This window comes from Drosophila virilis, chromosome 2 (assembly GCF_030788295.1).
Source record: "Drosophila virilis strain 15010-1051.87 chromosome 2, Dvir_AGI_RSII-ME, whole genome shotgun sequence".
Lineage (NCBI taxonomy): Eukaryota > Metazoa > Arthropoda > Insecta > Diptera > Drosophilidae > Drosophila > Drosophila virilis.
In genome coordinates, this window is record NC_091544.1 from 24733899 (window position 1) to 24759610 (window position 25712).

At 44.9% G+C, this 25712-nt stretch overlaps 3 protein-coding genes across 8 annotated transcripts; 1 reads left to right on the forward strand and 2 right to left on the reverse strand.

Moving 5' to 3' along the window:
- Positions 1–207: 207 nt before the first annotated feature.
- On the reverse strand, positions 208–21463 carry mask (multiple ankyrin repeats single KH domain). 6 transcript variants are annotated; one of them, XM_032432911.2, is made up of 18 exons: positions 21359–21463; positions 18873–20306; positions 15911–15949; positions 15202–15340; positions 14885–15128; positions 14634–14781; positions 13840–14139; positions 11653–13570; positions 11526–11593; positions 11244–11462; positions 9356–10493; positions 9186–9298; positions 8805–9095; positions 7939–8739; positions 7562–7865; positions 2323–7493; positions 2068–2262; positions 208–1999 (listed from the first exon to the last, which is right to left on the reverse strand). In XM_032432911.2, exons 2-18 carry the CDS (start codon positions 20262–20264, stop codon positions 1961–1963), a joined length of 12519 nt encoding a protein of 4172 aa, XP_032288802.1. In that variant the 5' UTR covers positions 20265–20306; positions 21359–21463; the 3' UTR covers positions 208–1960. The 6 variants fall into 6 exon arrangements, with proteins under 6 accessions (XP_032288802.1, XP_070063501.1, XP_032288801.1 ...); XM_070207400.1 differs by having other exon boundaries at positions 14634–14796; XM_032432910.2 differs by having other exon boundaries at positions 208–1996; positions 14634–14799.
- A 702-nt stretch (positions 21464–22165) lies between these two features.
- Positions 22166–22844, forward strand: Spase22-23 (Signal peptidase complex subunit Spase22-23). Its single transcript, XM_002055838.4, has one exon. It carries the CDS (start codon positions 22233–22235, stop codon positions 22767–22769), a length of 537 nt encoding a protein of 178 aa, XP_002055874.1. The 5' UTR covers positions 22166–22232; the 3' UTR covers positions 22770–22844.
- On the reverse strand, positions 22179–25698 carry LOC6632227 (mediator of RNA polymerase II transcription subunit 25). Its single transcript, XM_002055839.4, has one exon. The coding sequence runs from the start codon at positions 25589–25591 to the stop codon at positions 23009–23011; it is 2583 nt and encodes an 860-aa protein (XP_002055875.1). The 5' UTR covers positions 25592–25698; the 3' UTR covers positions 22179–23008.
- Between the last annotated feature and the right edge of the window lie 14 nt (positions 25699–25712).

Consider the following 25712-nt stretch of genomic DNA (forward strand, 5'->3'; position numbering starts at 1 on the left):
GCACACGCATACGCGTGCATATGTCGTTTGTCTATGAATATATATGTTTATATATATATATATATATTTATATAGAAGTATATTTCGTTATACTCTTTTCATTTTACAAAGCAATTACTGCCACACGGCTCCGATTGGCCAGTTAGCGCGCGCTGTTTATTATCAAGTTTTATTTATCGAGTGTTTTTACATATTTTGTTGTTGTTCTTGTTGTGGTTGTTGTTTTTGTATAGTTTTGTATTTGTGGAAAAACACGTTCTATGCTATTTATTGTTGTGCTCTATCTCTAAGACCTGCTACGCGTAGTGTCGGATAAGCATTTAAAAGTTGGCAAGCCGTTTATCATTTATTTCGTTTATGCATTTTTGTATTTAAGTGGAATATTAAACTGTTACTCGACCTTTATGCTCGCTTTACTTTAAGTTAATTTTAAGCAATTCAAATTTCTACTAGCTACATTCCTAGTATCCGTTCCCTATGCAAGTTGAGGAGAACTAAAAGTACAGTCAAAAATTACCACGCAAAATTTAACACAAAACAAGTCTCTATAAATGTAATTTAATTTTTTGTGTATTAGATTTGAGTGTGCGTGTGTGTGTGTATGTGTGTGTGTGTAGTTTCTTAGCTTCATACGTAAATGATTTTTTGATGTATTCGCTTCAATTTCTTTTCGTAGATTTTCGCATAATGTTTTAACAGTTAGTGAATTTAATGTCAAGCTTTTGTTGTAGCTTAGTAGTATATTTAAGTAAATTTCATGCGTTTGTTGTTACTGCTGTTATTGTTGCTGCAAGCATTTATTATTGCTTCCTATATTTCCTTTCTTTTATTCAGCTTTAGTTTTTATCCTAGCTAGGGTTTAACATCAAGGCCCACCTGTCGACATTTTAACATTTCGAGAAGAAAAAGTGCGCGCCTAGTTTTACAGTTTCAATATTCATGTTGTGGCATTTTTATTAATTAATTTTTAATATGCATATATATATATATATATATATATATATATACATATGAATATATATATATATACATATGTGTGTTATGTGTTTTAATGTTTGTGTTTAAAGTTTGGTAAATGATTTTAGCTTTCGCTAATTTCATATTAATTATAATTTTCATTCAAGGGACTGAGTTCTAGCTTAAAATTAAACGTGTGTGTGCTTTCCTTCATTAGATTCTCTCCTTTCGATTCATCGTTTGATCACACGAAATAATAGCTTATACATTTGTTTACTTCAAGGAATATCAAATTATTCAAATTACATTTAAAATAAATAATATATAATTTTTCCATGATTTCTGTCTTCGAGTGTGTGTGTGTGTGTATGTATTTATTCAAGTATACGAATGTGTTGTGCAGTTCTTAGTGTGTGTGTGTATGTGTGCGTGAGGGAAGGAGGGGTTGGGAGCTTGTTGCTGTTCTAATCGGAAGATTTTTTGCCAAATTTCAAATTACCTGTGAATTTAAATAGTTGCCCAAGGTAAAGAAAACTTAAATTGTGAACTAATAATGAACAAGGCCAAGGTTATTTGTTTCACTGCATTCGAGAGTCAGTCGATTGATTTGTGTGCATGTGATGTGGGTGGGGGAGGGTGTTTGTATGTGTATGTATGTGTATGTGTGTGTGTGCGTGTGTGTGTGAGAGCTTTGTTGTTGTGTAACTGTACGTGTGGGTGTGCAATTGTGTCTGAAATTGTGTGTGGTGTGCGTGCAGCCGCATAGAAAATGTTGAAAAACAATCGAATTAATTGGCATTTCATTTCCATGACGACTTTGCCCGGTTATTGTATTGCTGTGCACTCCTTTCATCTATATTGGCAACGACTTTTCCTTGTTTTATATGTAGTCTAATCCGATTAGATTCGATCAGATATAGATGCAACATCATCTGACCTAATCTGTTGCAGCATGCCAGCCTGATGTCCATTCCTTGGCTGTTGCTTGCTGTTCGCTCGCGCATCAATTTGACCAGTTTGAGGTATAATTAGCCCATGGCTGCTACATATTAAAAAATTGGGGCATATTAGTGAATGTTTCTACTTGATTTTTGAATGCTGCACACTCACGTGCTTGTCATGGTGCTCCCAGACCTCCACCTTATCGGGCAAATGCGACGACACATCGGCTGCGCCGTGCGCGCCGACAAAGTGTTGAAAGCCATACGAGGGAGGCATCAGATTAACATGCTGCTGGTGCTGCTGCTGCTGTGGAGGTGGCGGGGGCGGCTGCTGCTGCTGCATATTGTGAAAATCTATGGGCATCTGTATGAATGCAAATATTATTTAAATGTTAATTATAAATTTACATTTACAGCAACTCACATTCATTGGCTCGTGCTGTTGCGGATAGGGTCCGTTGTTGTAGGGCCTGTAGTGCTGTTTTAGCCAATTAGGTGGCTGCTGCTGCTGTTGTTGCTGCTGCTGCTGTTGTTGCTGTTGTTGTTGTAGGCCTGGAGGCTGCGCCTTAGGCTCATGAGCCCACGGCACGTGAACATTTACCAGCGAATCATCCATGCCGAGTGCTGTTGCGGCCACATTATAATTGTTGTACTTCCATGATGCAGCGGCACGCTCAGTGCCAATGGGCCGCGGCATCTTGCGTATGTCATCATGATTGGGTGACATGGCAGATGGTGAGCTCAATCCCGCCAAGGCACCGCCATTTTCTAGATGTAGCATGTCGCGTCCGCTATAAGCAGGATACTCTAAAGCGCCGCCATACCAGCGTTGCTGTGCCACAGCAGCTGCTCCGCCCACGGGCTGTTGACGTGCACCAGGCGCTTGTCGACCCTGATTGCCAAACATATTGGATTGTTGTCCAGCCTGTGTTTGATTGCTGCCAGTTGGTGGCTGCTGCTGCGCCTTATTGTTGCCAAGCGCAAAAACTGAGGGTCGAGGATTCGCTCGCATCATTCCATCTACCATATAGGGCGTCGAGGACTCCATGGGATAGTTAAGCAGCTGCTGGGGAGTGCCAACTTTATCATAAAGACGCTGCAGACGCTGCAAATCCTGCACCTGGCGATCAATCATAGCAGTATTGGCCGTTATTGCTGCTGCTGCAGCAGCAGCAGCAGCAGCCGCCGATCCAAGATTGCTACCAGTTGTCGACTCCGGTGCGGTCATTTGCATAGGAAGCGTAGGCCTCTGTATTGGTGCTGTCGGCGGCTTAATGACGCCGGGCGAGTGGGCAGATGCCGCACTGTTCCCATCGCCATGACCCTGCGTGCCATTGACAGACACCACTCCAGATGCTGCGACACCATTGCCGCCTGCTCCCGCCTCGCCTACCAGCGGTGATCTTGCAGCTGTCGCGCTGCCGCCAGCACCACTGGTAATTATGTTGAGTGCTTGCTGCACGCTCTGCTGGCTGTTCTGGGGCTGCTGTTGTGACTGCTGTTGCATGGGTATCGCTGTGTTGCCTACTGGCGGCGATGTCGAATGATTCGAGGAGGCCTTTGAGCTACCCACCGGCGAGCTGAGTATGTTGCGATTATAGCCCGGTGCCTTGGAAGCGTCAGCCTGTGGCAGCACATCGCCGACCATGGTATTAAGACCACAGCCACCAGCATTGCCAGTGCCTGTGCTGCCAGCAGCTGCATTCCCATCGACGGCCAGTTTGCCCCACTGCGACTGTTGATAGTCGCTGAACAGAGAGTATGCGCTGGACAGCTTGGCGGCCAGTTGGGCACTAAAGCTATCAGCCGCCATAAGATCGTTCAATATGTTTGTATTGATAACCAAATTTTGAGGTTGATTGTTATTTGTTTTGGATTGCATTTGTGTTGGCTGTTGTTGCTGCTGCGGAAGTTGTTGTTGTTGTTGATGTTGTTGTTGTTGTTGCTGGTGCTGCTGCTGCTGCTGTTGAGTTTGTGGTACGGGCGAGGTAATGCGTTTGCTAGGCGGCGCAATGGGCGTAACTGCGCGTGGCTTGGCATTATTGTTGCTAGCGTTAGTGTTGTTGTTGTTGTTGTTGTTGCTGTTATTGTTGCCGATATTGTTACTGTTGTTGTTACTGTTGGTATTGTTATTGTTGTTGCTGCTGTTGTTGTTGTTGTTTGCGCTGGCTGCAGCGGCCGCTGCTGCGGCTGCATTCACTGCGGCTACATCAGCCACGTTGAAGGTGCCAATTGGTCCAGCCAATGTGTTGTTGTTACTGTTGCCCAGCTGCGAAACGGATGCGATTGCGCCACCCACGGGCTTGCCACGCCCAAAGGGCGCAACAACTACACCACCGCTGTTGCGTCCACCGATGGAACCAACGCCGCCAAGGGTATCTAGCTTTTTGGGCGATTGTGTCGCAGTTGGCGCTGCCTTCATACCAAAGCTCTGCGAGGATTTACCTTGTACTGCTGCGGAACCCTTTTGATTAGTAAACGTGGCTGACGACTTTATCGTGCTTGAGCTTTCCTGTTTACTTTTCGATGCTTGAGTAGAGACCACACCGTTGGCGGAAGAGGATAAGGAAGTGCCGCCACGTGCCGACTGCTGCTGCGAGTTACTGTATGCTCGACTGCTCTGACCACGCGACGAACTTGACGCTTTTCCGCCGGCAGCATTCGACTTGGAGGCACCACCCCGTCCGCTTTGTGCTTTGGCGCCGCTAGCGGGCGCCTGTTGTTTGGCATTGTGGACTTGCGCGTTACTATATGCCACGGCCGGCGTTGAGCTAGCCGAGGAGCTCGACGATGTGGATGTGGTAGATGCAGCGGAGGAGTAATTACCCACAGCCGTTGTGCCCGATACACCCAAAGCAGCCGTGCGATTATCCCAGGTGCCGACAGTCATTTGCGCAGAGCTACTACCGCCTCCACCGGAGGCTGCACTTGTGGCGCCCGCCTTAATGCTACTGTTGATTCGTGGCAACATTTGCAATATGTCCACATCGGGATCTTTGATAAGCGATAAAATGAGCATGTGAGCCTGCTTTGTGGCATCGGTTAGACCTTTAATGGTAATGCTCCGCTCAGATTGATTCTTGCCCTGTTTTTCCACCTCAATGTGGGCGCCAGTGGTGGCACGAATAGCATTGATGTTGCTGCCGGCGCGTCCGATTACACGTGATATGGCATTCACCGGCACCTGCACCTTTTTGCATGTCATTTCTGGTGCGGAGGTGGCCAGCGAGCTTGAACTGGAACTGCTCACCGAATGATGATGTTGCCCAGCACCGCCGCTATTCACACTGGTCGTCGAGTTGTTGGGAGTTACGTTTGTGCTGCCAGCGCCGCCAGCGCCAATTGAGGGAATGCCACCAGCCGACGAGCCTACAATTGTCGTCTGCTGAGCGCTACTCTTGCGCACCACTTCCTTCCAGCCGTCTACTTCGCTACGCTTGGCCTGCGTAGTGCCAGCCGTTGAGCTGCCCGATTTTACGACATCCTTGCGAGATGCAATGTTGCTGGCGGAATCGTTGCTAACCGGCTGCAATTTGCTGGCGGAACCAGGAGTTTGTGGCTTTGGCACTGGCATGGACTCCTTGGGTGCCAGATTCTCCTTTTCACGCTTGTTGCTGGTTGTTTCCTTAGCTGTTTTCTTGCTGCTGTTGGCAGTGGGTGTCGTTGTTGCAGGTGTCGTTGCCGCTAGTTGTTCCTCCTTTTTGGCATCAGCCTGACGCTTCAGTTGCTGGCCAACCGATTGTTGGCTGCTGCTGGACGGCAGTTTAACGCTCTCAGTGGCTGGCAGTTTTTTAACCGGAACGGCACTCTTCCCATTGGGCGTGGGAACAACTGGAGCAACAGCTGGTAATGTGGAAACTGCTTCGCTGGCGGATAGAATCTGTTGCTGCGTTTTAGTTTTCTGCTGCTGTAACTGTTGTTGCTTCTTAGTCTTTTTGGCCGAGGGATTGCCGCTGCCATGGGCATTAGCATTGTCCGGCTGGTTGGTAATAAGGCGCGTCGCTTTTGTATCGCCGCTGGAGCAGGAGCCTTGATCAATGCCCGAATCGCCTTCTTCGCGTGCAGGCGGCGTTTCCTCATCGTCGTCCTCCTTGTCAGTGTCATCGTCCTTGTCATTGTCGCTAGCATCGTCGTCGTCGCCTTGCTGATCATCATCGCCGCCGTTGGGTCCATTGCTAACTTGTTGCTGGCGTCGCTTCTCCTCTTTCTTTTCCATTTTTTTCTTCTTCTTGCGCTCGCGACGACGAGCTGCTGCCGCTTTGCGACTTTCCTCGCGCGTTCGCTCCAAATCGAGCTCTTCTAGTAATATGGAGGCATTCTTGTTGGCCTTGACCGCCTGTGCTTCCTTGGCGGACCGCAAGATTTTCATACAGTCGTAGCACTTGTCAGTCAGCTCTTTATCGCTAATCGTTCCAATGAACCGAATCATTTCCTGGTCCGAGGGAAACTGGGACACATACTGTACCATCCATTTCACAATTTTGGTGTGGCCCTTGCGATAAGCGGCCATCAGGCAGGAGACGCGTCGATTATCCTGTGAATCAATGTCTGCATTGTGATTGTACAGCAGTTCCACGACGCTCAAATGACCACCGTGTGCCGCCAGCCAAAGAGGTGAATTACCCTTTTTGTTCTTCACCTCAACGCTTGCGCCGCGCGACAAAAGCAGTTCTACGAACTTTTGGTGCCCCTTGTCGGCGGCAATAGTGAGTGCTGTATCCCTCGACGTGGGCACAGGCGCTGCGTTTACATCGGCACCCTTGTCAAGCAGTACACGACCCACTTCAATATAGCCGCCAGATGCGGCCTCCATCAGCGGTGTCAGGCCGGTTTTGGCGCGATGTTCGACATTGGCCCGTCGATCGAGCAGTAAACTTACCACCTCATGACGCCCCTGGAAGCAGGCGAGCGTCAGTGCCGTATTGCGATTTGTCTCAATCTGTGCGTTTATATCAGATCCCTGATCCAGGAGCAGTTTAACCGCAGCCGTATGTCCATTCATGGCAGCCAACATTAATGGCGAAATTCCCAGTTTGCTGCCAGTACGAGAGTTGATCTCCGCGCCATGGTTGAGCAGCAGTTTAATGATGTTCACGTAGCCACCACTGGCGGCTAAACTGAGTGGCGTGTAGTCGGACACATTGCGATGCTCCTTATTCGCACCGACGCCGAGCAGTAGCTCGACCACTTCATAGCGACCGCCAGAGCAGGCCAGCGATAATGGGGTGTCCTTGGTGCGTTCCGATTGCGCCTCTAGCTCAGCATTATGTTTGAGCAGAATCTCTACAACCTTTTCATGTCCCGCTGTGGCTGCCAGTATCAGAGGCGTGAATCCCTTTTTGTCACGATGCTCGATATTTGCACCCCGGCTAATGAGCAACTCCACCAGCTCCTCGTGGCCACCGGCGCAGGCGAGCGTCAGTGCCGTATCATGATTTGACTCTGTTTCCGAATCAATCTCTATTGTTTTGTCCACGGCTGCAACCGCCAACTGATTTTGTAATTGTGCCTGTTGTTGTGCAGCAGCAGCCGCTGCTGCCGCCGCCGCCACCGCCGTTGCTGTTGCCACCGGCTGCTGATGCTGATTGGTATTGACTGTTACCGAAGATAATATTTGTAATTAACAAATTTGTGTTTCCAGGGAAATGATATGCGATATATACCTTGACTTCCAGCTGGTGTTTGGCGGAAACCGGAACAGCGTCGATCTTTGCGAGATTGCTTGTCAATCGCCTTCTTGGCAATGCCGCCAGGCATTGACTTGGCGGCGCCAGTTCCCGCTGTCCCTGCTGCTGTGTTGGGCGTAGACATTGGCCAAATGGATAGTTCATTTTGCTGCTGTTGTTGTTGGGTTGTCTGCTGCTGCTGCTGCTGCTGCTGTTGTTGCTGCTGCTGCTGCTGCTGCAGAGCAAATTGTGTGAACTGCTGAGGCACTACAACGGAGCCAGTATGCGTCTGAGTGGACACCTGGAATATACATATATACATATATATATACATATAACAAAAAACTGGGCTTGCTCTATTTGAGGGAACTAACCTGGTGCTGTACGCATGTTGGCGCCTGCATATGTGGCGGGGGATGCAGCAAAAGCTGCTCCTGCAAGTTAAAGTGTTTCTGCTTTAGACTTTGGGGAATGGGCATTGCCTGAACACCAACAACAGGACCGACGGCGGGTGATTGCCGCTGCTGCAGCAACAACTCTTGCGCCACCTGCTCCAATTCGCTTTGTGTGGATGGTCGCTGCTGTTGCTGCTGAAGCAGTCGCTCAGCGCGTTGCTGAAACATATGCTGCTGCTGTTGTTCACAGTGCAGTAATTGTTGTTGATGGCTCTGTTGATCTGATGTCTGATCGCCCAAAGACTGCTGTTGCTGTTGTTGTTGCTGCTGCTGTTGTTGTTGCTGCGGTTGTTGCGCCATGGTCGGTGGTAGCTGGAACAAGAACTGCACTGGCGGTGCATTTTTGTCGCCGCTCTCAACGTTGTATACGAAATTGGCTGCCGGCTGCTGCTGCTGCTGCTGTTGTTGTTGTTGTTGTTGTTGTTGCTGCTGCTGCTGCTGCTGCTGCTGTTGTTGTTGCTGGCCGGTAGCCGCTGCGACGGCTTTAATGATGCGCGCATTCGAGTGTTGCTGCTGCTGCAAATGGTGCAGTTGTTGCAGCTGTTGCTTCAACTCGGGATCACCTTCCAATGTCATTTGCTGCTGCTGATGCTGTAACTGAAACTCGGCGGTGTTGGGCAGTGCTGAATGAATTTGCTGCTGCTGTTGTTGCTGTGTGGCAACACCAGCGGCGGCATTGTCCGCAGAGAACGGTAATAATGCAACAGGCGTCTGCTGGTGCTACACAGAGTAACAGACACAAAATATTAACTCGGATCATACAGCTATTAAAGATGCACGCATACCTGCATGTTCTGCAGCTCCTCGGGATCAAGCAAGCGTTGCTGCAGCGACTGTTGCGACTGCATGGGATAATCCAGAAGCACGAGATTCGCTTGACGCTGCTGTGCGTCCGTTGAAGCATCACCAGCACTCAATAACGCCTGCGAGTGCTGTGCAGCAGCTGCTGCCAGTAGTTGCTCCTGACCGCTCCATTTGCCGGACGATTGTGACCAATGGCCAGTGAATCTTCCCTTGCACATCTGATTAAGGCTGAACTCGGCGAGTTCTGGATAGTGCAGATTGCTGGCCAGCTCCTATATGGATGGAAAAAGTTAATGAAAATGTTGTTTTCACACTTTTCATATCCAGCCATGTCAACAAACTATATTTGTTTGTGCAATTACCTGGAATATGTCCTCCATTTCACCAGTTATGTCATACTGTCCTCCATCGGCCCCTTCACTGGCAAAGTGTTCTAGGCCGGCATACAGCTCCCCAGCTGCAGCCGCTACATCATCTGTTAGCAAATATATTATGAATCAGATTAATTTTGTGATCGTATACGGTAACTTACCACACTGCTCTGAATCCTGGTGCTGCTGGCTGTGAGCCTTGGCGTGCACAGCTGCCGCAGTGGCTGCTGCCAGTTGCTGTTGAAGTAGACTATTTAAAGCTGCATTATTGGCGGCCGCCGCCTTAATGGGCAGCATATGCATCAGTTCAGAATTGGGCAAATCCTGACGGAAATCGCATATTGATTGAGACAACACATCGGGTTTGGTTAGTATTAGATTCTCCAGTCTTGTTGATATTTTGCGTTGCTTTGGAGGCAGAGCGGCACCACTTTTTGAGTTGGCGTCGCTTTGATCGCCAACGGCCACATCGACGTCCAGGAAGAACTCGTCGTCCTCATCGTCGTCGTCACCGTCACCGCCATCGTCTTCGTCAATGTAGTCAACATCCCCATCCGCATCATCATCATCATAGGTAAGTTTATCAATTTCACCGCTTTGGGTATCCGGATCATCTTCATCGTCGTCGTCGTCCACTACCTCCTCCTCTATGATAGTATCAGTCAGCTCAATAGGTTCCGGTGGCAGCGTATTTTCTTCACCATCGGCCTCGCCCTCATCACTCTCGATATCGGTAGCAATTTCATCGATTTCCTTATTTGCCGCTGTCACCTGAGCCGCCATGGCGGCTGCAGAGCAGAGCGTGGCCAGATTCTTCATTTCGGCCCGGGTTTCGACACGTTCCATACTTGGCGACATGATCGTCTCTTCCATTTCAGGCGGCGTCTCAGTTGGGGATTTGGGTTGCTCGCCAAAAAAATTGTGCATCTGCCAACCATCCTTAAAGAACTTCAACTGCGGAGCATTGGCCAGCTTATCATTGAATCGGGCCAGCGAATGACCCCTCCTTGACTCATTGACCGCTGTCTCAAGCAGGCCACGAAAGTCCTCCATGTCAGCTTTGTGCTGCAGGACTTTACTGCCGACTCCTTCCAATGGCGGCTGTTTCTGTTGCTGCTGATCACCAAAGTTGTTACCAGAGCAGCCTGTTGGGGAAGCCATTGGCGAGGCCGGTGAATTGGAGTATTCCACAACAGAGGCGGCGCACTGCTGATGATGCAATTGCAGATGCTGCTGCAATTGTAGCTGCGTTTGCTGCATTTGCTGCTGTAACTGAAGCTCCTGTTGCTGCTGCAATTGCTTTTAATCGTATGAATTGTTCATTAGTTAAGTTATTTGTTCCTGAGCAACATGTAATTTGTTTGAAAGCGAAAAATAAACTAAATCAGATGATAATCTTACGTCTTTAAAGTGATGAAAGAAAACATATCAATATTGTTTTGCTTGGGTTGATTTCATGATATTACACTTAAGTAATTTTATTTTATGTTTAGTTTGGTAGAAGCTGTCAAGAGAGAGGCTAAAGTGTTTTAGCAAACAAAAGCTAATTTTTGCTACATCTATAAAACCGATGGATTCCCTGACATAAGATTCGTATACCTTTGATAAATAATACTTTAAATTATATATTCATATAGACAAAAACCGTACATGTCACAGGATATGGCACATGTTATTACTTAAGTTTTTTTCCAAATATTAAGAATTAAATGTCCGTTTTCCCATTGATTTAATTGCATTGCTTTCATTTTTTAAAGTGTTATTTTTTCTTTAAGAACTCTGATGTATTTTTTAATGAGGAAATGTTAATGAAAGAATAGAAGCAATTAAAATCCATTTTGCAGCAAATCTTTTCGTTTATTAATAATTTAATTATGTCCCTTTAGTTTTGATCATTTTAAAGCATTGTAAGCCTCTACCTTGAAACAGTCATATTTATGAAGTGTTCTCTCGCTAATGAAAACGATTCTAATTTATAGACGATTCTGGTTACAGAAATTAATTATTTCTGAACAGATTTAGTTTAAAATTACAAAGGCTTTTGCTTACCAAGTTGTTGTAAATGGAGACCATTTGATTCTGCTGCAGAGGCAACACCTGGCTCTGCTGTCCCCCTGGTGTTGAGGCAGCCGATGTCTGGGCTGCTAATGCAGCCGCCTGTTTACGATTATTCTTGTTACTGGCCTTCACCTTGGGCCGATCGCAAATTGCCGTGCTCTGCAGCACTTCCGATGAGTGGGTTATTGCGCCAGAGCCACTAGTGTTGAGCTGTAAGCAAACCACGCAAAATTTAATCAATCATGGAAAACTGTAAATATATATGGCAATTACCGCCGGAGTTTGTGAGCTGTTCTCGTTAGCAGTATATGTACTTTGATTGCTATCATTGGCAGCGGCAACTGAAAGCAGAAGATTACGTTGAGGATGGTGTTTACAGCGTCTATCATCTTCAAAATACCTTTTGAATTGATTTCCGAAATTGCGTCGCTGCCATCGGTAGCCTCGCAGGGTGCATCAAAGCCTCGACGCCTCTGCAAACGCGATTCGTCTGCAGCACAGGCAAACTGCTGATGCTGTTGCTGCTGATGTAGTTGCTGCTGTTTTTCATCCTCGCCTAGAGGCTGTGAGCGCACTTGATCAGAATGCTGTTCCAGCGGCAAATCAATTGCCTCAAGCGGTAAGCCAATAGTCTTCAGCTCGTTTAAAAGCTGGCGATTCTTGCGAGAGCCAACACCCTTGAGCTTTGGCTGCTGTTGCTGCAGCTGATGCTGTTGTTGTTGCTGTAGAACAGGTTGCTGGCAAACAGTGTGCAAAAGAACAGGTGGCGCTGGCGGTGCCTTTTGTGGCGGCGTAAGCGAGTTAATGTGCTCCATATCCAGATCAAAATGCTTGCAGGGTACCAGCTGAGCACCAGTTGGTGGCAGTGTCGTTTGTTGCTGTTGCTCAAATCCGGGCTGCAGATGAAATAGGCGCGATTTGGCAATAAGGCCCTCCTGCTGTTGTGCGCTCAGCGTGGTCAGGTCAATACCACCGGCACCACCCACAGCAGAGACATACTCCTCTGTGGCTGCCGCATCACTGACGCTCGAGGCAGTAGCCGCTGTTAGCTGAAGCTCACCAGCATCCAGAAAATCACCAGTGCCTAGGGCCACAATGTTGTTGGGGGAGTTGCCGCTGAATTGCTGCTGATATAACAGTTGCTGATTGTTGGCGCGTGCTGCCTCAGACACTTCGTGCAGGCCGGGAGGGGCAGTCAACTGTTGCATCTGCAGCTGATGTTGTATCTGCTGTTGCAATATCTTTTGCTGACGTATTTGATTAACTGTCTGGGAACTTGTGCCCGGACCTAGCTCTGTAGGTGAGATGTGCGGATAGCGAAAGAGCAGCTCCACAACACGTGTGTGGCCACCCTTAGAGGCCTCGATCAGCATTGTGCTGTTGTCCTTGAGCTTATGAAAGGGATCGGCATTGTTCTTGAGCAACAGCTCGACCACAGACTGATGTCCACCGGCGCAAGCCAGTGAGAGAGGGGTGTGATCATTGCTGGTCGTCTGCTTATTCACATTGGCGCCCTTTTGTATGAGGAACTTGACAGTGCACAGGTGACCGGCGCGACAGGCTTTCATCAGTGGTGTACGCCCACCTTCGGACTCGTGCTCCAGTTCGGCGCCATACGACAGGAGCACACCGGCAGCATCTGTATGCCCATTCTCGCAAGCATGCGTGAGTGCTGTGTCTCCAGTTTGCGTCTCGGCGTGCACATTAGCCTTGTTCTGCAACAAGAAGCGCACCAGATCGGTGTGACCTTCCTGTGAGGCTTCCATGAGTGGCGTAGAAGCGCCCAGCTCTAAATTGGCACCACCGTTAATGAGAAAAGCGGCCACTTCGCTAAAGCCACCACAACAGGCAAGTGTGAGGGCAGTTTCCTGGGTTTCCTCAGTGGTGGCATTTATGTTAGCTCCCTTACTGAGCAGCAGTGCCACCATTTCCTCGTGCCCTTCACGCGCTGCTTCCATGAGGGGCGTGTACCCTTCATCGTTGACCTCCTCAATGTTGGCGCCGCGCTCGATTAACAGCGTTGCGAGCTCCACATGACCACCACAGGCAGCAAGTGTGAGCGGTGACTCAAATGAATCAGTTGGCATATTAACCTGCGCTCCAGAGTCCAATAATAAGCGCGCCACCTCCACGTGTCCGTCCATTGAAGCCTCCATAAGTGCCGTGTGCATTTCATCAGTTTTATGCTCCTGATCAGCACCCGCTTGTAGAAGAAAACGCACCATATCCAAATGACCCTTATAGCAGGCTAATGTAAGTGCGCTCTCCTTAAACTCATTCGAGTGGGTGTTGATGCCGGCGCCATGTTCGAGCAGCACCTGCAATGAATGGTTCATTCAGCATTAATTTGACGTTTCAAAAACAAACCTCAAAAATTAATAAAAACAATAGAAGAAAACATCTCGTATGCATCAGATAAGATCAAACTTAATCATGGAATATACGTTTCCAAGTTTCGAAATCAGTAACTCGATTATCGAAATTGGCCGCAAATTAATCAAATCTCGGATTCTAATCAGTTGCCAGCTTCAAATATTTATTATACGGATGCAAAATAATAGAAAACACATTTTACAAAAATATTTACCTTGGCTACTTCCACGTGGCCAGCAGAGGCAGCCTCCATTAGCGGTGTATGTCCGTTCTCGTTCTGCTCCTCAACGTTAGCGCCATGCTTTAGCAGCACTTTCACAACGTCCACCTGACCCCCAGCGCAGGCAAACATTAGAGGTGTGTTTCCAGTTGTACAATGCGCATTTACATCGGCGTTGTGGCTAAGCAGCAGTTTAACAATGTCCAAGTGTCCGGCTGAAGCAGCTTCCATTAGTGGTGTCGAGTCTTTTTGTCCTTTGTCCTCGACCTGAGCTGCTGACATAGCCAGCAAAACCTATTTCAAAAAACAATTATCAATTGTTTCAATCAATTAACAATACTTAGTAATGGAACAATTCGGCAACAGCTAACTGACTTCGCTACTTTTCTGCTAATTTATCAGAGTGAATCTGTTAAAACTCATGCAACTTTGCTCCTGCTGCTTCTAGCGATTTATCGAAATATCGATATATTGATAAATTTAGAATGGCAAATCTGTGCAACATAAGGTTGCCACTCAAACAATAGAACTGATATTGCCACACAGAACTGTTTCGAGCCGAATCAATAATATGCCTATCAATTGAAACGGTTAATAATCGATAGCAAAACTGTTTTAATGCTTTAAATGGTTAAATAGTTTTCTGAAAATCATACAATCTTGTTCTTTTCACGTTATATCTGTTCTTATAATATCAACTAAAGCTAAGGTCTTTCATAATCAATCTCTTGTCCTGCATGCACCTTCCCCATTGTTTTTTATGTAACCACCATTTGGCTAATACATACCTGTGCCAGCTCATAGTAGCCCGCGGAACAAGCCATCGACAATAACGACTCGCCCTCGTCCGTGGAGGCTGCTGCTTCGTTTAAGTTGCCTTTGCAAAGTAAACGCTTCACCGTGTTGACATCATTGTCCGCGCAGGCGTTGGCAAGGCTGCGCGAGAAACCACTACTGTAAATTGCAGTTTAATGTTATAAATGTGAAAATTGCAGACGTACATCCATATCGGATGGCTACTCATCTACGGTCTACATACTTTTTGTCACGCGGACTGTTCGCACAACGCATTTTGGTTAGCGCCTGCTTCGTCTCATCGATCGCGTGGGTGGCGTGTCGAAGTACGGGTGCCTTCTCGTTGGCGGCTGCCTCCAGTAGGGCCGTGAGATTACTTGAACGCTTGTTGTTGGGCTCAAGCATAAAGTTCTTAACCTCTGGCGCATCTTCGTCATCATCCTCATCGTCGATATCCTCATCATCAGCATCGTTATCTTGCAGAACGTCTGTCGATGACGGGGTTTTGAATAGTGTTATTATAATAATTTGTTGTTAGAATGAGAATTTTCATATGCTTACCAATCTCTTCATCTTCTTCCTCGTCATCACCCTCAGATTCATCTGAATCTTCGGATTCCTCTTCCGTCTCGTCATCATCTTCGCGCACTTCGCCTTCCTCATGCGGACAGCTATCGCGATCAGACTCGGGTATATCATCCTGAAAACATACAAATTATCATTCGTATTAGCTGTATGAATCGCGCAATATATCTTGGAAGTTGTTCAAATTGTGTTAAATATATGTGTGTAGTTTTGTGCTCGAGTTAAAAGATGACTGAAGAAGGCTGCTGGAAATTGTTGTATTAAGTATTAAAGCATGAACTAATCAGTTGAGCACATAAAGAGCACATTCTTGTTGTCTAAGGCCAGCAATATGATGCTTTGTGTGTTGTTACAGAATCCAAGTGGTAGTAGTGGTAGTATTTTTGTTATACTTATTTTTATTGGTTTTATTATTGCAAACAGTAACCCATTTTGCTATTGGGTTTAGTAGTTTTGTAGGTAGCCTTAATCAAAGTGCATACAACAAAAACATGTAAATCGTTTTGACCAAACTTCCAAACAATTTTCGTTTAACCTATGAAGCAGTTGGTTAAGATTTTGTTGTTGGTTTAGTTTGGGTTAAGTAGAGCTAATTGAAAATTTAGACAATCGGTCAAAATAAATTGGTAACTAGGTAAACTCTTCGATTATAGTTTTTTAGAGGCACTTATAACGCGAAACTTACCAGGAGATCTGGCCTTAAACACAAGAATGCCAATAGGATCTACAAATAAAGAGAAACGTAAGAAACATACATAAATAATAAAAATAACTAAAGCGAAATATGCATGTATGTTAACTAAAACCAGTTCAATACGATATTGACGCGGTTCGATCTTTGCTTGGCTTGAAAATCAAGGAAACACATGTTGATATTACTTGAACAAAGGACTGCAACACAAAGTCCATGGTGGATAACGCACGCCGTACCAAATCTTTAACTGAAGCACGCATTATACTATCAAAAAGTGACGATTGAACCATTCTTGGGTGGTATGAGTAGTTGTCAGATATCAAATGCAATTAGAACAAGAATTTTTTGAGTTATTTTAATTGTCAAAGATCATGAAATATGATTACATTTACACGGCGTACTATTAGTTTACATTTCAATTTACTGTAACACACACGCAAGTGCCTGAGTTGTGTTCAGTACAGTTAACAAAAATATTTAACACAGATAATTCTCTAAATATGCGGTAAATCTTTAAGCATACAGCGTTGCCAGATCACAACAAAGCTGGTAGCGCATAAAAAGACAAAAAAAAAAAAAGAAGAAACAACAGCAAGACCATCAAATTATTGTTGCTCGTGTGCTTTTTGCTTTCATTCATTACCATTTCCATTTTATTCCGTTTCGGCGCAAATACACATGCAATACTTTGCACCTATATTGGTTCGTGCGTGCGGTGCTTGCTGGTTTTTTATTACAAATTTGCAAGTCAAAGGGGAGAAGGGAAAAACGGTTTCTTTGGAATTTTAAGAATAGCATGAGTCATTCCATTCAGTTGCACTATGATAGCGGTGTAGAAATATGTACGTATACATACGTATGAAATGTTCATTGATTTATATACATGTACATACATGTATGTAAAATCATATACACTCATAAGATTGAATATACATATACATGTATGTATGCATATGTGTTGCGCCCACGCCAAAATATTAAGGGAAATTATGATTCAATTAGCATCGAACACAATCAGACATATTCGTATACATATATGCATGCACATATAATTGCCCGTAACCTTTAGTGAATGAAGGAACGGGACATAAGCATGTTTACATACAAATGTATATACATATGTATGTACAAGTATTTAAAGAAGAAAATGTTAAGAACAAAACTCAAACGAGTTCAATCGCCGTCGCCGCCACGACATGCGTTTTCGGTTGCTCATGCGTTTGTCTCTGCTTTTTCTCTCATTTCGGGCGTTGGAGTGCGTAAGTGTGTTTGTTTGTTAGTATGTACATGTACATGTATATGTACATGTATACTGTGTGCATTTTGTCTTATTTTTATTGAACATATATTTTGCACGTTACACTCAAATTTTTCAAATTAACCTTTTAAAAACAATGTTATCAAGTATATAATATTAACCGGTCATTACACTCTACGTTGTTTTTGTATTATTATTTGTTGTATCTCTTATTTTGCTTTGTAGTTTTGCACAATTGCTCTTCGCACACGATTCCATTCGACAAAAACAACAACACTAACAGAAAAGGAGTTTGGCGTTGCCAGACTACCTAACTGCCAGTGTAAATTTAACCTGCAAACAACGCAGCATTCAAAATGCCACTAATCCAACAACGTTGAGCATGAATACGTAACTCATTAATGAACCGTGAGAAAGTAAGACAGATAACATGTACTCGGCGCGGGGGGGTCAGTAATATTGTTAATTGAATGAATGTTCGAAGTTGAAAATTGTCTTAAGCACCAAAAATGAAACGAAAAAATTTGCTAATGACCTTTCGGACTAACTAGACAATATATGTATGTTGATATGAGCTATATCCACAAAAGGCCAGACAAAGAAATATATATATGTATACATATACAAATACTAACAAACAGCAGCAGCTGCACAGCTGATTTTCGTATGCATGAATATTTTACGCGAACGAGTGTAATTCACAATGCACCACAGAGAGAGAGAAAAAAAACCAAACACCGAGTCATACCGAAATGTTACTTGAAACGGGTTTTTCAGCATGCTCAAACGAGAGCGAGAGAGAAAGACAGGTCGATTTATTGATTTCAGACGAAAACTTTAGAACAACTTGTATATATCGAATGGATTCAGTATAAGGAAACTTAACTTTATTAATTCTAACGAAATTTTTGCATTCTATAAATATACAAAATATGCTCAGACAGCTGTTACCAGATAACAGTATCGAGCCGCTGCTTTGAGGAAGTGCAGAAAAATAAATTTCCGTGGTGAACGGAGATGAATGCTTCTTTGATCTATTTATAAATTAATTTACTACATATTCCTTTTACGCAGTCTCAATTCATGAAGTTTTCTACAACAAGCTAAATCCGACAAATCAATGAAAGGACAAAACTGAACCAAACTAGAAAAGATTGCCAAATCCCATTTTCAATTATATGGATAAAATAAGTCAAATAAATTGGCAAAGCATAAATAAAATTGTGGTTCTGTGCCCACAAGAGTAAGAAGAAAACTGCAAGCATATTAAAACTCTTATCGCAAGTTGACTCGTTGAAGCGTTATAACTCTGACGTGTGCTTAAGGAATTCGAAATCAGCTTGTTTTTATACTATAATCGGGGAATGGGGTAAACTTTAACTTGCAAACTATGACATGTAGCAAAAACCATTGAAGAGCGACCAATTGTAAAGTTCAGAGTCTATGAAAAACCACCTGTTACACCTGTCTCTCAGTTTTGGCTAGATGTTATATGTGAAACGATCCTAAATACTCAAAGAGAGAGAGAGAGAGGGAGAGAGATAGAGATTCTGCAATTTTCCCTGACCGCGATCGCTACAACACACATACGCACAAAGGTTTCAATTATAGGTGCTAGTGTCTAGCTCAAATACGCAAGAAATCAAAAAAAAAAAAATCGTAGACAATTTTATATGTTTGAAATATTTGACTCACCTCGGAGACAGACTCCTCCTCAGATTCAGAAAGATCTGTGGTGACGGGCTGCGGATAGAACTCAGTATCCGTATCTGTATCCGTTGTTATGATGTTCTGCAATGCCGATGAAATGGCATTCACAATGCCCACCGACGATGACAGTGGCGAGGAGTTGGAGGATGTGGATGATGAGGCGGCGGCTGAACGATTCGCAGCGGCTGCTGCAGCGGCAGCAGCGGCATTCGAAATGGCGCCCACATCCTTCAGCTTTTGCTTGAGCACAGCGACAGCTGTTGCCGCCGAGCTGCTCGTTTGCGGCGGCAGACCGAGGCCAACAGCAGCGCCAGCGTTGCTATCGGCAGCAGCGGCAGCGGCGCCCATTAGCAGAGTTGTTGCTGCGAATTTCAAATGCGCAGAGTCTGTGCTGCTAGCGGGGGCGGCACCTGATCCACCTGATCCTGTTGCTCCAGTCGAAGGCGTGGCATTTTGTTGCTGCTGGTGCTGCTGCTGTTGCATGGCTACCTGCCGCTTGAGGGCTGCGTAAGCAGCTCGAGTTTTTTTCGAGCTGCTTGGCGTGGGTGCGGGTGCGGGCGCGGGCGCAGAGGCAATAGCCGCTCGAAATTTGGCGGCTGCAGCGGCCGCAATGGGTGCGTTCATGGTTGCCGTTTCACTTATTGTTGTGGTTGCTGCTGTTGCTGCTGTTGTTGTTGTGGCGGGCATGGGCGTGGCTGTGGGCGTGGTTGTTGTGGTGCCAGCTGTAACGAATGCGGCCGCAGCCGCATCGCATTGCGCGTTTGTTTTGCTGGCAGCCGTTTTAGACATTTTGTTGTTGTTGTTGTTGTTGGTGTTGTTATTGTAACTGGTAGTACTGTTAGTATTGGCAGTGGCTAACGCGCTGTTGTTGTTGTTGTTGCTGCTGCTGCTGTTAACTTTTAAACTGACACTTGTGTTGTGGCTGCTGCTGCTGCTGGTGCTTTTCTGCTTCAATTGACTCAGCTCAACTGCAGTTGCTGCTGTATTGGTTGTCAGATCCTTAGCAACAACAGTCGGCTCATGCTTGACAGCCTGCTTCTTAGTGCCGTTGTTATTGGTGTTCTTGATGTTGTTCGCAATGAGCGCAGCCGCTATCGAGTGTCGGGCGGCTGCAATCCGCGGACCGGTGTAATTCACCTGTCTGACGTTGTTGTTCTTTGATGCTGCAATTCTTTGTGCAGATGCGCTGTTAGCTTTAATTTGTGTAGTTATAGTTGTTGTTGTTGTTGTTGCTGCTGTTGCTGCTGCTGTTATTGTTGTTGTTGGTTTTGCAGCTGTTGTTGTCTTTGTTTTGTTTTTGTTTAAATACGCAGAGCGCACGTTATTTAAATTCAAGTTCAAGTCATCGCAATCATGATTTTTCGCATCATTATTCATTTTAGTCTCGATTGGGCTTCCTTTAAAATCAATTCACGCGTGCTTGCCGTGTACAAATACGAATTTTTTAACAAAATATTAAATAATAAATTACTTCAAAGAATTTGACATTTTGGGTTTTTTTTTTATTTTTTTTTTTTTTTGCTTTTTGCCATTGACAAAAACGCCAAACACAATTTCGTGTATTTTTTTCGTTTTCTTATACAAAGCGTGCTGCGTTTTTATCGATTTTGTTAAGGAATTGAGCTAGATTATATATGTGCATATATAAAGATACACGCACACACAAAAACACACATGCACATGCACAGGCAGATCGCGACCGTATGGCAACGCTGCGCATTCTTTCACTTCTTCAGCATTGCACACTCATTCGTTCGCCGTTGTACATATGTATGCATGTACATACATACATATATACACTCGTTTTAATTTTCCGTTTGCCTAATTCACGTTTTCGTAGTAACTTGTTAAAAAAAAGGGGGAAAAAACACAGAAAAACAAGGCTAAACACCTATTTAATAAATAAATAATTTAATTTTAGTCCTTTCGCCTGGCTAATCGATGCGCAATTGGTAATTTAAAAGCTGGCACAGCGTGCTTTTACGCTTTATATAATCTCGTCAAGTACACAAAATAAACGATAGATTCTTTCTGCATTTTAGACGATTTATAATTTATATATATATTTAATTGCAGTACTTTATTTATAAAACTTTTTCGAGCATTTTCGACTTCGCCCCAAACGAGCGCAGGCAAAAAATCACTTTACACATTTTACAGCGAACGAAACCGAGCGAACGTCGCGTCAAAGCGAGATAACAATTGCCAACCAGCTTGTCAGTGGCACAACATAGTGTATGCACAAGCGAGAGGACGCTACTAAGTCGAGCGAAACCACAATCACACGCACGCCAAAGTCGAATAGCAGGCGGACGACGACGAAGGCAAATTAAGCAACTAAGGGAAAATTTTTCTTCGCTTCTATTCCGATGCAATTTTTCACCAATTTAACGCTGCGTTTATGTTTGAAAACATGCACAGCGTATGGGGCACATGTTATGCAATACTTTTACAATAGTTTCGCGTATTACCGTTGCAAATTTTTGGCAAATAAATAAATTTTTCAGCAGCTTTAAAATTCACTGTCTGTCATTCAGAGTTTCGGATCGCCATATTATTCCCGGATATTGAATTGAACTAGAACGCAACGGAATAGATGAACCAGTCGGTTCCAATCATTCACGACGTAAATATTGTTACGATACGTAAGGTTTTGGGAAACAATTTACGCAGCAATTTTCAGGAAAAATAATAATACTATACAAATGTACTTTGTAATTATATATAATTTATATCGCATTAGTAAATATCAAATTTCTTGCATTCTGATATGGCAACTCACCACGTTGCAATTGTATAATATTTGATTGCAAATTGTATATTTATAAATTTAATATTTACGATTAATTTTCGCAAAAGAACGTAATAACTAAATAGATAAGAACATATAAATGGATAGCATTATTTAAGTCATAATTAATACATAATCAAGCGAAATTTATGAACAGAATCTTAACATTTTATATAAAAGACTTTTTATTTTATTTAAAATTGTATGTGCAGTATTTTATGTCAACAGCATACTGTCGTTAATTACCTTTTAAATACGATGAATGCCACAAAAGCATAACAGCTATCGAAGAACAGCTAAACCAGTGTGAATGAGCTTACAACCATAAGCTTATTATTGGCTGTTTGACTTTGCTATGGCATAACAATTAAATCATAATTTTAATAAATGCATTTGGTAACAAAAATTTAGTTATTGCTTTTAATTTATTATAATCGTTACATCGTCTGTAAATTGCTAGTGCCGGCGATAGTTGTACATCTCTAACACGTTCATACATATTTTTCCATACGCAAACTACGTGTCCACTTGCGTCTATTTTGTATACTTTAAAAATGCATACTGTTTTAACCAGAGGAAATGCCACTGTTGCCTATTCCTTAAGCGTATTGGCATGCCTTACTTTCTGCTGCTTTATATCTACAGTGTTTCTGGATTATAGAACCGATGCTAAAATAAATACCGTACGGGTGCTAGTGAAAAATGTCCCCGATTACGGTGCATCAAGAGAGAAGCACGATCTCGGATTCGTGACATTCGATTTGGAGACAAATCTAACGAACATTTTTAACTGGAACGTCAAACAATTGTTTCTCTATCTAACGGCCGAATATAAAACTACATCGAATCAGCTGAATCAGGTTGTGCTCTGGGACAAAATTATTTTGCGTGGCGATAATGCAGTTTTGGATTTTAAAAATATGAACACCAAATACTACTTCTGGGATGATGGCAACGGCCTGAAGGATAACAAAAACATAACGCTATCTTTGTCATGGAACATTATACCAAATGCCGGCCTGCTGCCATCGGTGCAATCAACCGGAAAGCATGTATTCAAATTTCCCGCAGAGTACGCGTCATCCATTTAGAATCTTAAAATTTTGATTAGAAACATTCAATACAGTTGTATTTTAATGTACTAAAATAAAATCCTTTATATTAAATACATATATGTATCGATTGTGGGCCTAAATGATTATAAAATGTTGCTAAAAAAGAGAGAAACTTGACAATTTACAAACAAGTCTGGGGTACATTGATACTGATACTGAACGTGAATCTATATATATATATATATAAATGTATACTACTAGAACACATTAAAATTTTACATAAACTCATAGCCGCCATCATCAAAATTACGATTGCCCACCATGGGACCGCCGGCGCCCATCTGATTCGGCTGGCCGCCCATTTGAGGACGAAACTGATTGCCAGTCGTTTGATGCTGCAGCAGCTGCCGCAGGCCGGGATTGTTATTTCCCAGCATGGGACGCACCATGCGCTGCTGTTGCTGCTGCGGCACCTGCTGCTGTTGCTGCTGCAGCTGCTGTTGCAGATTGGGATTCGCAACGGGCACGCCCAGTGGCATGCGTTGCTGCTGCTGTTGTTGCTGCTGCTGCTGCATCATATTCATTTGCATTTGCGGCTGCATCGGTATGCCGCCGGATCCATTGCCGCCAGGAGCGCCGCCCATTTGCATGTTGAGCTGCGCATATTGATTATAATGTGGCTGCTGTTGCTGCGAATTATCCTGCTGCATTTGTTGCTGCTGTTGTTGAATTTCCATGGGCGACTTGCCCTGTTGCTGCTGCTGCAACATTTGCTGCATTTGTTGCTGTGGCGGCATTTGCTGCTGCTGCTGTTGCATGTTGCCGTGCGACTGCTTCTGTTGTATCACCTTGCGCAAACGTTCCACAAACATGGACTGATTGTTGGGTATGAAACCAAGAAAGGCGTTGCGATCGGCCGTATATAACAGGATGAGTACCTTAATATCGCAGGCGGGCGCATTATGCAGCGCCGAGAAGTGCACGCAGCCTGCAAAGCCAGAGGTCATCATTTTAGCCAGCGAATCGAGCGCCTCGCCGGGCGTTGGGCGAAACACGACCATTTTGGAATCTTTGAGAAACTGACCGCCAATGTTGCCCACCAGATGTTTAGGCATTAGCTGCATCAATAGCTTCGGTGGCCAATTGTCAGCCTTGATTTCAGGCTCGCCATCCTTGATATTGGTGCAGACCGTGCACTGCAGTGAATGAGGTATTTTTTGCTGATCGTTTTTAATCTTCTCCGACCATTCGAGCACCCCGGTCCAGATCTTTTCCCGCAGCGATGATTGCTCCTGTGGCTGTTGCTGCTGCTGCTGTTGCTGCTGCTGTTGTTGTTGCTGCTGCTGCTGTTGCTGCTGCTGTAGTTGTTGTTGCTGGGCCTGCTGTTGCTGTTGCGGGGGAGCCTGTTGCTGCAGTGCGGGCACATTAGCAGCACTGGAGACATTAGGCAACATGTTGGCATTGGCATTGGCATTCACCTGTTGCTGTGGATGCTGCTGCTGCTGCTGTTGTTGTTGTTGTTGTTGCTGTTGTTGTGCAAGCTGCTGTTGCAGCTGATTGAAATGCTGCTGATTTAACATTTGCAATCTTTGTTGCTGCTGCTGCTGCTGCAATTGTTGCTGTAGCGAGTTCACCGTTTGATTGGGCGGCGCATTGATTCGTGAAATCAGCGCTGAATTGGGATTCTGGTTTTGCTGCAGCGGCATATTGTTGCCAGCTGTTTGCATGAATGCCGGCCGTTGACCGGGCTGATTTGGATACATCCAGCGATTCTGGCCGGGCACAACATTTTGCTGAAAGTTTGCATTCTGCATTTGATTTGGCACAAATTGTTGTTGTTGCTGCTGCTGCTGCTGTTGTTGTTGTTGCTGCTGTTGTTGCTGTTGCAGCATTTGCTGTTGTTGCTGTGCATTCATGAGGCCTGTTTGTGTGCCAGCGCCAGACTGCTGTGCCTGCTGTTGCTGTTGTATAGAGTTCATGTTCATGACCTGCTGCTGCTGCTGTGGTGCACCACCTGGCTGCTGCTGCACTGGAGTCGTGTCCATGGGCATGTTTTGAACCTGAGAAGACTGCTGGCCATTTGGATTATTGTTCATTGCCTGCACGGATGATACTTGTTGTTGGGGTGCGCCCATTTGATGCTGTGCAGCCGTTGTGCCCGCCACGGCCATGCTGTTCGGACTGGGCGCACGCTCCTTCAGGCTGTAGCCCTTAAGCAGCACCAAATGGCGAATATTCTTGGCATAGTTTTTGGTCGTTATGGGCTGATCGCCGTCGGCCTTCATGAACAGCTTGAAAAGCACCGGCATTTTGCGCGGCGCAATGATGGATAAATTAATTTTTCGTTCATTGAATAGTGCCGCCAGCTGTTCGCAGGATTTTCCCTTGTATTTCCAGGATTCGTTTACGGACATCTGATACGGTGGACTGTTGCATATCAGTATGCAATGGCGCTGCAGATTCGCCTGTTCCAGTATGTGGCGCTGCTCGTTGATCTCATCGAAGCATCCATGAGCAGCAGCAAAACCCTCGGCCATGTGTGCATGCGACTCCATGCCGCCACCGACCAAGGGCAGACGCTCAATTGTCTCGATTACTTTTTGTGGCTGAACAAAGGGGCCATAAGTGGTACAAACGGGCTCCAGGAGATTCGAGGCGGTGCGGTATGTGACAATGCCGTAGAGCGTTGCATATCGTTCGGCAATTAGGAATTCGCGTTCATCAATGGAGCCTTGTGTAAAGTGCTCCAGGGTGGGAAGAACGTAGTTTGTTTTCAGCTCGTTTAGGTAGGCTCCATTGATAGCACTGTTTTCTATAACGAACACCACATCGGCCAACGTCAGCTGATCCACTTCCATTTTGCTTTCGCGACCAAAAAGCGGCTATTTGGGTGAAATTAAAAAACGTTTACTACGGATTTAGCTTTCCTCTTAGCCCATATCGACACTTTTTGTTCATCTATCGATAGGTTTGCCATAC

What these genes read in the sequence shown, in the direction of transcription:
- LOC6632227 (XM_002055839.4), bottom strand. Translation starts at nt 25,591, where the DNA reads ATGGAAGTGGATCAGCTGACGTTGGCCGATGTGGTGTTCGTTATAGAA.
- mask (XM_032432909.2), bottom strand. Translation starts at nt 20,264, where the DNA reads ATGAATAATGATGCGAAAAATCATGATTGCGATGACTTGAACTTGAAT. An exon ending in AGGAGGAGTCTGTCTCCGAG is followed by an intron (nt 15,950 to 18,872) that starts GTGAGTCAAATA and finishes CTTTATTTGTAG; the next exon opens with ATCCTATTGGCATTCTTGTG. An exon ending in TCTCCATTTACAACAACTTG is followed by an intron (nt 10,494 to 11,243) that starts GTAAGCAAAAGC and finishes TACGATTAAAAG; the next exon opens with CAATTGCAGCAGCAACAGGA.
- Spase22-23 (XM_002055838.4), top strand. Translation starts at nt 22,233, where the DNA reads ATGCATACTGTTTTAACCAGAGGAAATGCCACTGTTGCCTATTCCTTA.